The sequence below is a fragment of the Plectropomus leopardus genome, chromosome 12 (assembly GCF_026936395.1).
Source record: "Plectropomus leopardus strain MGB_pleo_1.0 chromosome 12, ASM2693639v1, whole genome shotgun sequence".
NCBI classification, from domain to species: Eukaryota; Metazoa; Chordata; class Actinopteri; order Perciformes; family Serranidae; genus Plectropomus; species Plectropomus leopardus.
The window spans coordinates 112683-131115 of NC_142187.1; the positions used below are offsets into that span (position 1 = coordinate 112683).

At 40.9% G+C, this 18433-nt stretch overlaps 1 protein-coding gene across 1 annotated transcript in view; it reads right to left on the reverse strand.

Moving 5' to 3' along the window:
* The window catches only part of LOC121951861 (voltage-gated inwardly rectifying potassium channel KCNH6-like), an 81841-nt gene that overhangs the window by 23380 nt on the left and 40028 nt on the right, over positions 1-18433 (reverse strand). Inside the window, exons 8-12 of the mRNA XM_088085451.1 lie at positions 11481-11645; positions 11228-11349; positions 1878-1949; positions 1498-1597; positions 910-1018 (exon numbers count right to left, since the gene is read on the reverse strand). Coding sequence (XP_087941577.1) covers positions 910-1018; positions 1498-1597; positions 1878-1949; positions 11228-11349; positions 11481-11645 — 568 coding nt within the window. The remainder of the gene's footprint in view (positions 1-909; positions 1019-1497; positions 1598-1877; positions 1950-11227; positions 11350-11480; positions 11646-18433) is intronic.

Here is an 18433-nt window from a genome sequence, read left to right on the forward strand (position 1 = left end):
TGGGATCTTGTAAACAATCTAACAGTAGGCTTCCATGCTGGATCTCGCGCTAGTCTTATTGAATATCGCAGTCATAGACACATCACAGCCAGCCATTCTGGCATTGTAACATGAATCAGTGAATAACTTCAAATAACTGTAGGGCTCCTGTTTTACAGACCCTGCTGTTCCTAAACAAACTGATGAAGTGATCCTTTCTAGCCTTCCCTCCAAAACTGACATAAGGGCCACAGATGGCTCCTTAGCTGTCTATCTAGCTATTTTCAGCATGCTGCCATGTTACTGTGTCCATGGTTTCCACGCCTATTTAATTTGAAAGAACAATGGCCAACAGGGATACAGCAAGGTCACATCCTCAGTCACACTGACCATTGGTGTCAACTCTATCACTCACTCACTCACTCACTAACTCACAGACGACCCCATCTCACTGGCTGCCCCACATTCTGTGGGCCAGTCAAAAAAAAGATAAGGAGAAACATCATTTCTGTATGCTCTGGCATCACACCCCTGCTCTTGCTTGGTGATGACTCAATGCACAAACCTATTTTTAAATCTTCACTACGAAAAGACTCACTCCAGCCGGTTCTCTTTGTTCTGAATATGTGAGCGTGCAATCTTGTTGCACGGACTTGCAAGCAAGTGCAGATGTTTTTCTGCATCTCTGTTAAAGAGGAAATACAGTGAGAGCAAAACACAGCAGAGAGCTGGATAGAGCAGTGAGTAAAGACAATCTTACCAACATACTGCCTGCCTACTGAGTACTGCCTGCAGCAGAAACCCTAAATAGATCTCTGGTTAAGGTACATGGCTGTACAGGTTATGGTTTGGTTCTAAAGGTGCTATACCACAAGATTTTGTTAAAAATGCAGCTGTTTTTCAGGAGGTGAACAGAGTACCAGGTCTTACATTTTATGTTTATGATCCTCTCTGTTGTGGCTGGCACATTGCTCCAACTTACTGTGCCTTCTTCTATACCTATAGGCAGCTCTCTGTCTCCGTGCTGAGATGGTGTGACCTGAAAGGTACACACAACAATCACTGAGTCTGCAATCTGAAGACACTAGCAAACTTGCTGTGTGAAGCTGTGTGTGAAGAGAACAATAAAAAGAGGCAAGCAGTAGAACACCCACATTTACAATCGAAGGTAGGGGAAAGTAAATCCTAGTTGAAGTCTCAGTTCAGCTTTTGAATCCCAACCAAATCATCATGCTCCCTTAAATACCATTCCTGCTAAACTCCACAGTTGTTGTTTGTTCGTTTTTTAAACTCCACATAATCTTGAAAAAAAAAAACTGCATGGCTATAACTGGGACTTAGCATAAAGTCTGAATTCATATAGATAATAATATTTCAGAACATAAACATTTGGCACCTGTTTTTCAAGGGTTTTGTGCAGGGGATTTCTAGGGGGAATATCCTCTGAGAACTTTATTGCAGTGCCTCTCTGCAGTTTCTATCTGTCCCTAAAAGCTGTTGTTTTTTGTGAAGTGCTACCTGTATGTATGGAAGAGAGTTTGTGTTTCCTCTGTAGTCTGCTGAATTCCTCACAGTCAGAGTCTTCTCCACTCAGAAAACCTACAGCTCCATTATTCGCCTTCAGACAGGGAGTGAGAGGGAAAGTATTTTTGTACAGTATGACCACTGTAGCTGTACAACAGGACATGATAGAAGCCTCACAGGGTTTATATTGCAGACCAAATCAATTAATTTAATTAATGTCAATGTCAAAATATCTAACATTTGAATGTCATAAATCTCCATTAAAATTATTAATGATCAAAACTGAAATTGTAGATATCTGAAATGTTGTTTTAACAAGTCAAAATTTTTACTTGATTTTAATAAATAAATGAGCTGTAACACGCATTACATACATCTCTGAGATTAAAGGTGATCTCCAAGTTGGACCAGAAATATTCACAAAATTCAGGATACATGTCCAAAACCTGCAAACAAAGATATAAGGCACTGTCAACACAATATTAAGAAAGGTTTGTAGTTTGTGTGTGTAAAAAATAAAGATTTGTACAAATAAAAAGTTAAGAGAACAGGACTCTGTAAATACACTAATGGTTACCATAAACTTTGATTATACTGTAGCAATAACATTAACCACCTAACAACATATACTATAAGGTATATGACTATAAGGCTGGGGTTCACAAAAATAATGTACATGTAACAAAGTGTTTTTTTTTACATGCAAATAAAAAAATCTGGATACCAGAAGGTGCTTGGGGTGTGTTTATAAATAGGTACACTCAGCAATATTACAGGAGAGCAAGCGCCTCTGTCCTGTCCACATCAACATTATGTCACAAATGACATTAAAATAACCCTCAAGTGTAATATTGCGATTATACAACTCTTACCAACAAAATAAAACATATAAATGATTTCATGTGAAATGGGCAATAAGGTCTTAAATTAAAAAAACTTTTATTGACTGTTGTCCTCTTTCACTGAAATGGAAAGTTGGTTTGACTACAGACTGGAAAATATTTAGTCTTGTCAGTACAATCCTAGGTGTAATGAAACCTAGTTTACTGCTCTAGCAAAAAGGTTGAACCTTAGTAATAACCTGCAACACACTCTCATAAAATATAATGACAAGCATTCACACAAACTGGTGAAATGCTCTCATAAACATAACTAAAAATTTCAGTTGAAACAGAAATCTTTTCAGTAGAAACAGAAGGCAGAGTTAATCTGGATGGTAATAGCATAATGCATTCATGGAGGAAAGCCAGAACGACTTTTGTTTGTACATTTGCTGCATGGATGTTTACTCGACAGCCTGCAAGTAATCTAGCCCAAGCAGCAAGGTTACTGAACAACATTTGGCCTTGGCAGAGACCATTAGAACATTGTCAAATGCCACAACAGTCGGGCAACAACCAATCGAGTTGGACATGCTGGATAACCACTTAACATCGCTCTTTCCATTACGGCAGTGAAACAACATGCCGCTGCCAGCCTCCTTTGCAAGTTATCTGTAGACTCATTCCATTTCAGGCACCCAACAGAACAGAAAATCTATACCACTTCTCTTAGAAGACTATGGAAAAGTTCAGTTATCAAATCTTCTCTAACTGTATGCTTTCCACAACAGTCTGTGCACAGCACCAGGTCTGACCTCTTCAACCCACTGTAATACAATAATGGCTGACACTAGCTATGCTGTGTTCACAGAAAACTGTCCAGACAGTCTTTTGGAGATTGATATTTTAAATTCAGTGATATACACACCAACTCCAACATTCTTGTTTGTTTTATAGATTTTAGCATGCAGTGTATATGTGTGTACATTTGAAGATCATTTTGGTAACACTTTCTATGAAGCCCATGTCTGTAATGCATTATTATGCATTATGAACACACTTATTATGCATTACAATGGCTCTATTGTACTGTATAATCATATAATAATACTCATTATGATGCCAGTGTCGATAATGAATTATGAACATGCTGTCATGATCTGCTGTATTTTATTTTATTATTATTTTATTTATTTTATTATTTTTTAAGTATTTTATTTTCTCCCTTATGTTTCATGTCTTGTCTCCCTGTTTTATTTTGGGATCATTCACCTCTGTCTCTGTTCCAGGTTCCTGTCTGCCCTGCCCCCTCCTCGTCGGTGTGCACCTGATCCTTGATTGTGTTTCCTGCACCTGTTTCTAATCACGCCCCATTAGTCCTGCATATATTCCCCCTTTGTGTCTTGTCTCATCGCCAGTTTGTTGATTCTCCTCTTCCACGCTCCAGCTCTTGTTCACAGCCACGTCAGTAGCTTTCTTGTGTTTAAACCTTGTTTGTTATCGGCCTCTTGCTTTGGACACCTCTGCCTGGAATAAACCTTGTTTCGCTGCTCTTACCTGGTCTGAGTGTTGCTTTTGGGTCCTGCCTTTCCTGTGCCACAGTTCATGACACATGCTTGTAATGTGTTTTAGTTTGCATATATTTAAAAGCATTTATAAATATTCAGAATACTTTATGGGTTTCTGGGTTATGACTTTGACCCCAGCTCAGTTAATTTGTAGTTTGCAATTAAGTTTGCTGTTTAACATTCCAAAATTCAAATGTCAATTTTTTGTCAGTTTTTATGATATGTCACTGGACAAACAACCAGAAAATATGGAGCTATCCAAGGTTGGATATGTTTGTATTTGTCAGAGATGCAGACAATATCCACAAGAATACACATTGCATCTTTGACAGAACATAGCTTGACATATTTCCATAAACGGATAAGATTGAAAAAATGAAAAGTCCGGAATCAGAATACCCATCAGTGACATATACAAAAAATATCCTACAATGTAATCTGCTTGGATTCTTCTGCAAATACACAGGTCAAGTTCAAGTTCTGAAATTGTCTTTAATGTATAAATGTTCCTATAACGGCTGCAAGAAATGGGCTGTCATGAGCATATGTTGGATAATTTCTATAAATAAAAATTAAAATCAAAGTGATCCATTCTGTAGCAGTTGCCATGGAAAAGGCCAAGTAAAACTTTAGTGTTTAACATCATTATGCTACGCTGTCAGAGTGGCTGTGCATACTCTGGCCACTCTGTCTGAAGAGATGGAGCAGCAGAGTACCAAGAACAGTGATCGCTAAGTTGGTTCCTACTTTTTCATTGAGCAGCTAAAGTGGCAGGAACCATCCCGGCGAAATGCAACATATGAACTGATGGGTGAATTAAATAAAACAATTTAACACTATGCTTCTGACTTACTTTCATAGGCATAATGTCAAAGTCTATATCATGTGTAATCATAATCATCTCTCATGGTCCCACTGTCAAGAAGCAGAAGCAATACATTGTATATTATCTATATTGGCAGACAATATATCTTTCATTCATTGTAACTGATCATTCATTAACTTTGCAATTAAACATTTCTCTGAACACCGGCACTCTCATATTGTTGTGTGACAAATTGGATTTACTTATATTTTGGCAAATATGCCCAATGAGTGATGGAATAGAACTTTGAACTTTGTCGAAAATGACCTGCCTTCTCTAAACCCCTAAAATAAAGCAAATGATTGAATTTTAAACTCCAAATCTATTTTGCATAAAGAAACAACCTGTCATTCATCACAAACTTGTAATTATCTAGGTTTTTCCTCTTCACAGTGCATAAAGACTGCATTTAATCAGAATTCACTCATTTATATTACAACACACGAATAGGTTTATTATTATGATTATTATTGCTTAAGGCACTTCATAAGTGTAAACATAATTCTTTAGCATGATATATCCCTTGTGTAGCATAAGAAGTAGTAGAAATAATGCAAGAAATAGTTTTGAATGCATTTTATATAAGAAAACAATATCAGTCTTTAGCAACATGCATTATACTGTACAATGAGGACAGTATGCAAGTTTGTTTGCATAGACTTTCCAGATGTATATCTGTGTGTGTGTATCTCTCTCTCTGTTTGTGTATGTGTGTTTGTTTTTTTGAGGTTTTGTGGTATGAAAATGATATCATAACTGTCAGGTCAAAAATGGCCCTTTTACCTTCTTGGTGTACAACTTTAATGGAAATATGAACAAAATGCCTTTGGCTGCGCTGTGTGATGTGATGATGGCCTGCTGATTACAGCACAGCCATCATCACAATCAAGACACAGTCAAGACTGCAGCCAAGACCCAGGAAAACCAAGAAACAGAGAGCACAAAGGTTCTGAGAAGAAGCCGAGTTAGTGTAATGCAGTAAAAAGACATGAGCGCTTGTAGATGGAGGGAGCAAAAGAAGGAAAAAGAAGCTCAGTGTATCATAAGCTGTGTCCCAATTCAGGGTCTGCATCCTTTGGTTGCTGCATTCGAAGGCCAATTACGCCACAGCGATGTGCGAAGGCTGTCCCATTTGGTCACAATTCGAAGGCTCCTCCTTTCGCAGCCCACAAATGCGGCCTTCTTATCCCTGTGTTTGGAGGACACATCGCTACTATCCTTCGCGGCCTTCCATTTCCCAAGATTCCTCGCGTGCCCGTGATCTTCAAAAATAATGGCAACACAGAGTGGAGATCGGAGCGTTGATTTAACTTAATGTGGGTTTTTACTCATTTGAAAATCAAACGCCAGATATGTTGAACTTAGAGGGACATTAAAATCTCATAATTTCATTCATAATACGTGACGTTAGTAATGCTAATGCTAATGCTTCAGACAAGCACAATACTTAAGCTGATGATAGTGAGAGACTGTGCCCCATCCAAAAAAAGCCTCATCTACACCTAAAGTGCTGGGTTTTCCATGAGAAGCATTTGGAGGACTGTAAAGCATTCCATAACAATATGTTTTGAGTGTGGGAGTGAGATACATATGTCGGCCCTCCACCCTGGGTCAGCACTGTGGACCAAAGAGACATGCCTCCCTGTCAAGCATGGTGGGGAGCAAGACCCTCTCCCATCTTCAGAAGTCACGACTCGCTACACCAAAGCCTGCGGTGGCAATTAGAGTGACTGATTGTGCTCAGAGATCTGCCTTGTCAAGGTCTACCCTGCTGGACATCGTGATAGAGCTTTGAAGGTCTATGCAGTCATTGAGGAGCACTGCAATAAATCTCTAGCTCGTTGTGAGTTCTTTGATGTCTTCAATGTCCAAAACCCTACTTCTCCATACCTCTCTCTTGACCTGCTCTGGAGTGATAGTGAGAACAGGTAGAAGAGCTCTAGGCTACTGAATCGAATCCATGGATAGCAAAGTCAGTCTCCCTTTACCAAGTCTCTTGGAATGCAATGACATCTGACAACTTATCAGAGATTCCAACACCCAGTGCTGCATCTAACCACCCTCTTCTGAAATCAGTTGCTCACCTCATCCCAGAGCTTGTTCCAAATGCACCCATCATGCTTCTCCTTTGGCAAGACATCATTTCAGTCCACAAAGTGCGCAAGCAGTTGAACTGCCCTTGTGATGCTCCCTACGCCCAGAAACTTGACCTTGGATGGGTGATAGTAGGTAACTTGTGCTTGGGAGATGTTCACAAACCCACCACAGTGAATACATAATATACCAGCACAACAGAACAGGAACGACCATCCATCTTTGAGCCCTGTCCAAATGTCTTCCATGTGAACAAGAGATACAGCCATTTTCAGGGTTTCAATCATCTTAGGGTGCTGAGCAGTTAGGCTCCACAGTATTTTAGCAGACCAAGGATGATAACAAAGTGTCTCCATCCATCGATGACATCTTATTCATAAAAATAATGGAACAAGGCTTAAAGAAGGACAAAAGCAACAGCTGGATAGCTCCGCTGCTGTTCAAGAATGGAAGAAAAAGAAGACATTGTCGCACAGACAACAAGGTCCAGACTCTGAGCTGACTCTCATCACTGAGAGTCTGGAGAGGACGCAAGTGGTGAAGGAGCACTTTTTCACCTTCCTTCAGATTTTCCAGAACAAAACATGCTGAGGTGGCAGCCCCACTTAAGGAAGATGAGGAGCAATGGTATTTGCTGTCCTTTGGCTTGCATCCTCCTAGAAAACCCGGAAACACCTGTGTAGTGTTCAACTCTAGCACACAGCACAATGGATTGTCTCTTAACAGTGTTCTTTTAACTGGACCTGACCTCAAAAACAGCCTTCTTGGGGTGCTTATCAGATTCTGCAAGGAAGCTGTGGCCATAACAGCAGACATGCAACAGATGTACCACTGTTTCCTGGTGAGCAAAGAGGACTGCAATTTCCTACCCCTGAGTGTTTTGGGACAACAACCCATCCAAGGACATTGTGGAATACCACATTAGGGTAAATATGTTTGGGAACTGTCCCTCCCCAGCAGTAGCAATCTACTGTCTAAGGCAGTCTGTACGGGACACAGACTCTGATGTCAAGCAATTTTTAAACTGCAACTTCTATGTGGATGACGGCTTAGAGTTTCTCCCTATAGTTGAGTCTGCAATGGATGTTCTAACAGTCCTCTAGTTGGTGACTGGGTTAAGAACCTCCTTAAACACCAGTGGCACCAAATCTAACATCTGACTCAAACCCTCTGGGCTAATGGAAGATCTAGAGATCAAAGTCTCCTGTAAAGATGGGACTAAAATGTTAATGCAGCCTTTTAACGAGACAGTCCTGCTCTTAGCTCCAGAGAATAAGCCAAAATTACTGTTATGGACTGTTGAGTAGTGGCAGTTTAATACCACCAGGCAGAGAGGGTTTTGTTACTATAGTTAGTTCCTAATTTTTTTTTTTTAAATAAATTCATTGGGGTCTTTTTTATGACAGGAATCAATGTTTAGGAAGTTGGAAAGAGGAAGTAATGTTTAGGAAGCTGGAAAGAGGAAGTATGTTTAGGAAGCTGGTAACTGGAAGTGATGTCTAGGAAGCTGGAAACAGGAAGCCCATATACAGGAAGAGAAGGAGGCATTCTGCAGAGACTGGGTGCTTCGCATTACGTTAATTAATGCTTCCTTCCTCCCTAACTCCTCCGAAGACCTGGACATTGTTTCACCTCTGCCGTCATAAAGCATCTTCCAATTGCACAAATGCATCTGGAGGAGATAAGGATAGAGGATACACTGGTGTATCCTACACAGAAGTCTTTTATCAAGTGGTAAGAATACAGAGCTCCCTTAGGGTCAAGGAGATTTTTTATTAGCGTTCTGTTGTATATATGCCATGCCCTCTCATGCGTCTTTATTAATTCACACAGTTCTCACAGTGCTCATTCTGCGATCAACAGATAATATCATTAACACAGTCATAGGAAAAAATGTATTTTAATGCGCTGTCACCCTGTGTATGAAAAATCTAACACTGAAGAATATTTAGGATAACTGAATTCTAAGTGTTTTGGAATCACACAAATCAGTGTTTTTTACTTATTTAAAATTTACAATACAATCAATGATCTGTGGGTCTGGCTCGCTGGAAACTAATCCACCTGCAGATCCAAAAACGTGTACAATAATAATTTCCAGTAAATATCACAACATTAAATGTGTGTTTTCTAAAAAGTACACAAGAAGGAAGAAAGTAAGTTCTCACAGGAGTGCATATTTTGTATAGCCTATTCAGAGACATGTACTAGCTGACGATGAAGCTGCTGCTGTATGACAGAGATGGAGAAAGAGGAAAAAGTGGAATCTGATTTATTGGACAGTGTTTTTGAAAATTATTTATAAATTACTCAGAACGCTGCTTTGTCATTTTATGACCGACTCGCCCAAAACCTCCCATATTTTCTAATAAGTTCACCAGAACCACCTGACCTTCCAGTCCCGAGGTGGTGACCTGCTGCGAGTTGACCTGCGTATCACTAAATAAATAGCCTCAGTAATTCTAACACTGATCCCTGCATAAATTAAATTTAAAAGAAATATTAAATCAGACTGTGAGCGTGAAAGGTTGTCTGTCTATTTGTGTCGGCCCTGCAATAGTCTGGCAACCTGTCTATGGTGTACCCCGCCTTCTGCCCGATGGCAGCGGGAATTGGCTCCAGCCCCCCGCAACCCTTGCGAGGACAGAGCGGTTACGGAAAATGTATGAATGAATAAATATTAAATCAAGAGTAAAATAGTAATAAAAAAATCCATTTCAGTAATATTAGGCCTTTTGCCTAATCAGCTGATAAACAATTTACATTAAAGGCTGCCTGTATAGCTCTCTGACAGAGCTGTATTGAGCGACAAGACTTTTTCCTGTCTTGTAAGGTTTTAAAATTGTTCTTAAATAAGGGGTCTCTCCCAGTCAGTCTGACAGATGATCAGCTGTGCTGCACATCATATGTTACTGACATCACTTGCTGGTCAGTTTAGTTCATTTATGTTATATGATATTCTTGTAGTCACTGGGAGTTGAGAGTGCACTAAAATGCTATTGATATGTCAGAAAAGTAACTGTTGGGGATTGCTCCTTAGGGGAGGTATTTGAATGTGAGTGAGTTGCGGGGGCTCAAAGAGCAGTGAGTTAAGTCATGATAAAAGTATGCTTATCTACAAGATATTTATGACGGGCATGATTTCTGATTGCACCTTTTTCGTGTTTTCAGATTTACCCCTTTCTAGTCATTAAACCTGCGGACAAACTGATACTGTCTCAAGAGCTGTGATAAACAAAAGGCGTTTAACTGACTGCCAAGATACATATTCAGCACGTGCATTGAGGGCAGCACACTACCTTTGCAACTCATCATTTCAGCACTGCTCATCACCCAGATCTTGTGGGACACAGGCAGCGAGTTAGCCAGGTGGGAGTTGGCTAGCGGCACTGCTCATTCAGCCATTGTTGCTAGTAATGCCGTCCTGACCCAACCTCCAGTTTCCCTCCAGTCACCCAGGTGACTAAGCTGCTCATTTTTTGAACCATTTACCCCCTTAGCATAACTTTTTGCTTGGGTAGCACCATTAGCAGTGTCAGCACAGTTAGTGGTACGAAAGGGGTTTTGCAGCTCAAAATGAAGCAGCTTACCGACCTGGGCCACCCAGGGGAATATTGAAGGGTGGCTACCATGGCTCATAGCAGCGCTGGTAAATGAGCCATGCCACAAAACACTTAACCTGTTTGTAGTGCAGAGTTTTCAAGGCTAACATTAGCTAACCAGTGGAAAAACGGAGGCTGGACAGATGGCATATATGTTTCCATATGTTAGAGCGGCTAGCCGGCTGTCAGCAAAGCCAACAGACAACAAAATAAAAAGCAAGACATTTAAATCCCAAAACATTTAAAGAGGCACTATTATGATCATTTCAGGGATCATATTTGTATTTTGGGGGTCTACTAGAATAGGTTTCCATGCTTTAATGTCCAAAATGTGACTCATACTGCCCTCTGTCTAAAGCAGTCTGTCTGAGCTTATGTCCCACCTCCCAAGAAGTCCAGTCTACTCTGATTAGTCAGTTGGCTCTCTTCATGCACATTCTGTACACATTCTATTCCATTTGTTACACTGTGATATCATCAAGTTACGGAAGTAAAAACTAAGATGAACAAGCAGTTTCAGATAGCTTAGGAGCAGTGCCTTCGATAGCACTTTGAAATGTGGTGCTAAAGCTCAAACGTAGTAAATGAAAAGCCAAACCAGGTGTTCTGTATTGCATATCATTTTGCATTTTGTTTTTTATTTTGATTAACCAAAACTGACATGCCTAGCCTAAACCATTGAAAACTTTGCCTGTGCCTCACACCTGCTATGTTATCAACACTCATTGATTTAGAAACTGGATTGGTATAAATGGAAAACAAAGACAGTGATACCTCTAATATGTCCTCCCTGTTTATCTTGTGCAGATCACAGTAGGTCAGAGCTCTGACATCAGCACTGGATTTCCCTGGCAGAGCATACACATTGATGGGTTCCCCAAAGATATCATTCTTTCCTAAAGGAAAAAAAAAGTCATGATATGAACAGAAGAATCTTGATGTGTTCATCAATGTATGAGAAATAATTAACTCTATGTGACTCTTACTTGGGCCACTAAATTTACCTGAAAGTCATGCATGCACCTACCTAGTATAGCTACCACCACGTCTCCTTTGAGGATCTCGATGGATCCTCTAGAAATGAAGTACAGAGCTGATATCAGGTCTCCAGCATGTACAAGGGTGTCACCAGGAGGAGCGTGGGTGGTCTTAAACCTCATGGCTAGTGCCCTCAGACAGCCCTTAGTGGATCCTAGACATCATTACAGACAAAATGTGTTGATCTATTGCTGCAGTAACTCCACTGTTTCATGATAATTTCTTTAACAAGGCTTCCATAGCCTGGACTGAGAGGACCTTTGAAAAGTTAGAAAGCCACAGCTAACGTCTCAAGCCACAAAGAGAACAGAACATAGATAGCGCTGAACTGCTATCTCTGCAAGGATGCCAGGACCAGCCAGCCTCCTCCTGGACCCTTGGAATTGTACAGCAAGGAATGAACCTGAACCCCCTTTTTCTTCGGCCAGCAACCCAAAGAACACTTGGCAAGTAACATCTGGGCATGGCATTTGAACATTGCTTAGTTTGGAATTTAGTTTGCTAATGCGTCACACAGACAGGGTCTTGCATGCAACTAATGATCATTTTTACTAACCAAGGCACCTTTTATACTTATTAGATCACATACATACACTCACAAATTGGCTCTCAACAGAAGCACACAGAGAAGGAACTTAAAGATCTCGCCTTTTCTTTGTTCCTTTGTTTGACCAACCACATGGTCAGCTGAGGACTTCCCCGCTCTGCAGCCATCTTTGATCTGGCATCTTCTTTGTGCCTCTGTTGTTAATTAATTCACCTCTGCCTCTTGGTGTGTTCACACTCACACCAACACACAGCATCTCTTTGTCCCTCTCTCTCACATACACATTTACACTTCCACAAGTACATATATACTAGCAGTTACAATATGTTGTGTTTTTTGTTTGCTTTATTTCTTCTTGAATAAATGTTTTTGGAATCATACTTGCTGTCTGCTTAATAATGTACAAAAGTGATGAACTGAACTGCCAACAACTATGTCAAGAGCTACGAAATACTTCACCCTTTGATATTAATGTGGCAATTTTGGTTATAATGATTAATTTAATTATTAACTCGCGTCATCGTTAACATTTCGCGTCACCTTTCAAGACCCACAGAATATTTTGTACAAAGAATAGCTTTGAATAGCTCAAATGAAAGAAGAAACTCTGTTTTTCATAATGGAAAAAAAACGTTTGTTTGCACCTTGTTTCATTCTTGATTTATCTGAAGTAGCACAGAGGCTAGTTTCATCAAAAAGACCACTTTTTTTCTAGAAAGCTGAGAAAAATGCATTTTTGTGAAAGGGAGTCTGTCAAGCAAAACAATGATTTGAATGTTAGAATTTTGTCTTCAATGACATCTGAAAATTGTATTACAAATGTTATTTTACTGTAAAATAAATGTGCAAAGTACAGCAATGCAACAAATCATGGTCCAAGTTCAGAGAGAGAAAACCCACAAAATAGAACCGGAGTCCTATTCCATTATTCCTACCTGCAGTATTCTGGCGACTCCAATTTTTTCAAAGTAAATGCTTCGGACCCCGCAGGACACTATACGTTTTTTGGGGGGCATTTTATGCCGATATTGTATTGATGTAGCTTTATTGCTGTAGTTTCAAATCACCTCCATACAGATCACTCTGCTCTCTGATCCTGGCTACTCCACTTCATGCTTTGATCTACCCTCTTTTGTACTACAACTACGAATCCCAGCAGCCCCAAAATTACACACAGGGGGCGTGAGAGCACCCCTTTGTGCCAGCCACCGAAAACACACTTTGACGTATATATACGTCAATGGCACTCAAGCACTGGCTTTTGAATGACGTATATATACATCAATGGCACTCAATGAGTTAATCAGAGTTCCAAATTGATAGTTAAATGTATTTTGTTACTGATTTTATTGATCAGCTTTAATTTTTCCCTTTCCAGGTATGGTGCCCCTTGGGGTGATTAAATGTAAATTAAGTCACATTATTTAACCTAATTATGATTATTTATTATTATTAATTATTTCTGCTAGCCTTACTTTGACAATTGGTGATCCTTGCATGAGGTCTAATCAAATAAAGGGTTGCCCATGTTGAAGCCAGATCTCTACAGCAGAATAAGACATCTCTGAATAAAACACAGTAGCCTATATATGTTATTGGATAATTTTTTTTGATGCATGAATTTCTAAACATCACTAGTGTTGCAATGGGTAAAGTTGGGCCTATACTTTACATATTGCAGGGTAGCTTAGTTTAAAACAGTAACTACATCCTAATGTGGCCTGAGATTTGTTTAGATGCCATGAAAGCAAGATTAGTGTGTGAAATGCTAATCGAGAATAGCACGTTAGCACATTAACACACACAGTTTTGGTTCTATGTTATCAGATTAAATTATCAGATTATTTTTGGCTTTTTAACATCAAGCCTGAAATCCACTTGTATTCTTTCCATGATTTTTTTCTTCCACTTTCAAGCGAACATCCCTTGGAATTGTGAGTACAAAAAAATAAATAAATAAAAAATATTGCACCTTTGTTTTATTTTGGTAGCTTGTGAAGCAGTCTTTTTTTTTTTAAGGCCAACAGCACTCAAACTGTAACTCAGGCCCAACTTTGGCCCATCTGACAGAACCAGAACTGGATGTATATAAAGATGAATGCCACGCTCCCACTTCCCCCTACTAGGTCTAAGTAAGGTTAAAATAGCGCCCATGCCCTAGCCATTCCCTACCAATTTTAAATTGCACCGTAGTCACTCACACATCTCATAACAAATATCTAAATACACACACCTCCACATACATACACCCTGCATCCATGTTGGACGGGGGGTCGGCAGCGGCGGGGTGGGGGCCCCCCACTGCCTCTGTCCCTGGCCCTGCAGGGCTGGATGGGGGGTCTGTGGTCTGGGGGAGTGGCGTCAGTTCTGCTGCAGGGGTGTCGCCGGTGGCTCTGGGTTGGTGGTCGGCCTCTCTGTGCGGGACTGGGCTGGGTGGTTGCTTGGGCCCTGCTGCTGTGTGGCGGTTGCCCTGCCGGGTGTTTGGGTAGCTCTGGGATGGTCTGGACACTGTCTGCGCCTGTGGAGGGTTTGGCTTCTGGCTGGGCTGGGGGCCTGCTCTCCCCGGTCTCCCTGGGGTTTCGCCCCTGGATGGGGTGGGGGTCGCAGTCTTCCCCACAGGGTATATGGGTTGGCCCGGGGGCAGTGGGCTGGGTCGTCATGGTGGGCCGTGGCCCGCCCCGTTGGGGGTGCTCTGGCCTCTCTGGTGCGTAGCGGGTTTCCCGCCGGGGGTCGGGGCAGGTCTCGGGTTGGTGGGGCCCTGTGGTTATGGGCTCAGATCGTGCCGGGGTTGCTGGCCTTGGGCTGGGCCAGGGGGCCTCCTGTCCCTTGTCCCTCTGGGGGCTTCCCCCCGGCCGGAGGGGCGTTGCCTCTGTGTTCCCTTGCTTGTTCCCCCTTGGGTGGGGCGCGTGGCTGTCTCTGGGGCACGTGGTGTTGGGTCTGTCGTGTTCTGGGGGGCTGTTGGGTGCTCTGGTGGCTTGGGTCTTGGCCTGCTTGCCCCTGGGAATTTGGGGGGTGTTGTTACGGCCCCCCCCGTCAACTACAAACCACATCCAATGACAAACCCTCACACACACACACACACACACACACACACACACACACACACACACACACAGCACACAACTGTTATACAATCACACACTTATAACAGTTACAAATATGGAGGTTATCCATGTCAAGGTTATGTTGGGTTATGTTTTTTTTTTCGGGGGGGTTCTTTTGTTTGTTTTTGTTTTTTTTCTTTAAATGTATTTATTATTTACTTCATTTATTTATTATTTACTTATTCTATTTTATTTTATTTTTTTCTCTTTTCTCTCTACTTACTTACTTATTTATCTATTTTTTTCCTCTTTTTTTTACTCATTTCCTGCCTGCTTCCACCTTTAATACTGTTGTAAATACTTGCAGCTGTCATTATTGTAGTTAGCATTGTTGTCATCGTTTTCATTGTCGTTGTTGTTGTTATTGTTGCTGTTGTTTTTGTTGTCTCTTGTGTCTTCCCCTCCCCTCTGTGTCCCCCAACCTCTCTCTTTTCTCTCTTCCTATCCACTCCAACGTTGTGCTGTCCGGTAGCCTTGCCAATAAATCTCAGTACGGACTGCAACAGGAGGAAGTATGTCAGACTCCTCCTTTGCAGAGCAAATCTGTTATGGCACCTCAAGACATCCAGACCTCTCATACTGCATGCCTAAGCTGCCGAACAGGACAGGTTAAAAAAAAAAAAAAAAAAGGTTAAAATAGGGAAGATACAGGCGTTGTCATCTTGTGATAGTGATGTCATTGAGAGCCGGATTCTGCACAGTGGCAATATCTGTGGTAGGGCATTTCCCGCCAAAATACCCATCTGATTAGTCCTGAGCAGGGAGCACATGGAGTGGCTGTCACTACAGCTGCCAGTCACGGTGGAAAATCCCTATTTTGGAAAGTCTAATAACTCAACAAAACCAACTTTACTATAAAAACAGACACTTGAACAAACATCAGGGTGATGATAACTACCTTCAGTGACAGTGGAAAAATGTATTTGGCGTGTACTTTCAGTTTATAGTTTGGCCTATGTCACAATCATGAACATGGAGGGGAGGGCTTTATGATCTATACTGCACAGACACTAGGGGGCAATCAAGATGAACGGAATATATATATATATATATATATATATATATATATATATATATATATATATATATATATATATATATATATGTAGCTGCCTAGAGAGTATTTCTCTTTCCTTTGAACAGTAACGTTGTTGGTGCTTTGATGCAGTCCGTGCCTGAGTTAGCTAACTTAAATGAAATGTATTTCAATGAGTGTTTATTTTTGTTTGTACATCTGTTGTATTACCTTAATGAATTACCCATTACTCCTCCCCCAGAATTGCACCTTAGTGAAATGTAAAATGCTCTTACACTGAGTGAAGTGTAACAGTACATACAAGAAGTTATGGCCTCCTAAAGTCAAAGTCAAAGTCAAAGTCAAAGAGTTTACGTCCCAGTTGCATCACTGATTGGATGGTTATCTCTGTGGCTTGTAGCTTCAGGAGAGAGCCATGCATGCTCAGAAATACTAACTTTTTCCTGGGGCAAGGGATGATGTGTGAATTATTTAAATCCCCTTTAATCATATTGAACACTTTGTCATTGTCTTTCTGTTGAGTGTTTTTTTCCAGTCTTAGGCTGACATGCTATCTCTCATTCCTTTCAGAAAATACCAAGAAGAATTGAACAAAGGAGAACCACTGGGCCTATTCCTCAAGGTTATTGATGTCTTGTGCCTGTTTACAGGAAGACTCCCAAATTTTGGAAAAAATTGCCATCTTCCTCAGAGTCAGACCCTAAGATTAATATCAGTTTCATATCTTGGTACGCATTTGGGAGTTTTTGAAAATTGTATTTCTTCACTTATGAAACTAGCCTAGCGAGATGGACACAGTGTTATTTAGTCTGTTTCAATCAGTCTTAAATTCAGACCCCTCAACTTGAAAACTTTAATTTGCAAACTATTGAAGGGAAAAATTGATGTAAAAAAAAGAGCAAATGGAGTCTTGAAGTTGGCCTGGAAGAGGAAAATTCAATAAATAATGGGGGGTTTTCTTTGACCATGATTACGCCTGGAGAAAGGCAGGGCCTATAGGGGTATTAAAGAAGCACTTAAAAAGAAAGGCATCCGATTCCAAACCCCATTCACGAGGATCCCTATCCAGTGGGGCACTGGCCTGCGGACCTATGAGGATGCACAGGAGGCTAAACAGGAGCTGTGGCAGCGGGGAATTCAGTTGGAAGGAAAACATCCATAGCACCTGCAGCATCTGCAGCTAGCATAGCAATGAAAGAGACAGAGGAAAACTAATGGAGACATGAATGAAAGAAAAGCTACAACTTCTTTCATTTAGTGGATGATGAGTAAAACTCCTGATAAGAATATGTATATTCAAATGCCAAACTAAAACTGAAACTTCTTTTGGAGATTCCCCTCGGGGCTAATGGACCTAATTGCCTGATCGAACTTATGACTCAGGGCAGCAGAGCTGAATTACAATTCTATTGCCCAACTGGACAGTGTGAGTTAACTTACGGCTTATTTGATGTGAGGAACTGTCAAGTGAGCTCCTGGACAGACTGAAGAAGTCATTAGGAGATACCTACATCTAAGAAACTGACAATTTATGCTTTTGTTGCGTAACCAATATGTGACACACACCTGACATCTTCAGACTGGGAGTAAGGACCACATCAACTGATTTTGATATTTAAAGTAAAAATGTACTTTGATCTAAATGTTGTGCAGACATCTCAAACCTAAAGAACTGGAACTGCTTACATGCATTTACATTTTGAGGCCAAACTGACAAACACAAGCTGTGCCTGTGTGTCTGTGTGTGTGTGTGTGTGTGTGTGTGTGTGTGTGTATGGAGGAGGAATTGTTTTGTAATCATGGGAATTTAGATTTTCTAATCATAGGTTTTGTTTGATGGGGGATTCTGTGCAGCAAGCTAGAGCAGCCTGAGATGAGATGCTGGGAGGTGCTGCTGCTGTTAATCTACCCTGAAAAAGAAACAGGCCATGCAACATTAGTGTTCTAAATGACGATTTAGAACCAAAGGACTTTGCACAAGAAAGACTGTGGGACAAAAAGACTTCAAATGAGACTTGAATGAAGCTGTCATCATGATCTCATCTCAGCCACAATAGATGTCAGAAGATGATCCAACTGTCCATTGGGAGAGAGAGATGGAGGAAACAAACTCAAGCCGAGTTTGCAACGTTCTAATTGACAGAGGCCGCATGAGTGTAACCAAGCTGCCCGTCCAGTGCCTACACAAAGGCTACACTGCAACTTTTCCAGAATGAACCTTTTCCCTGGCATTGAGACTTCTGAAGAAAACATAG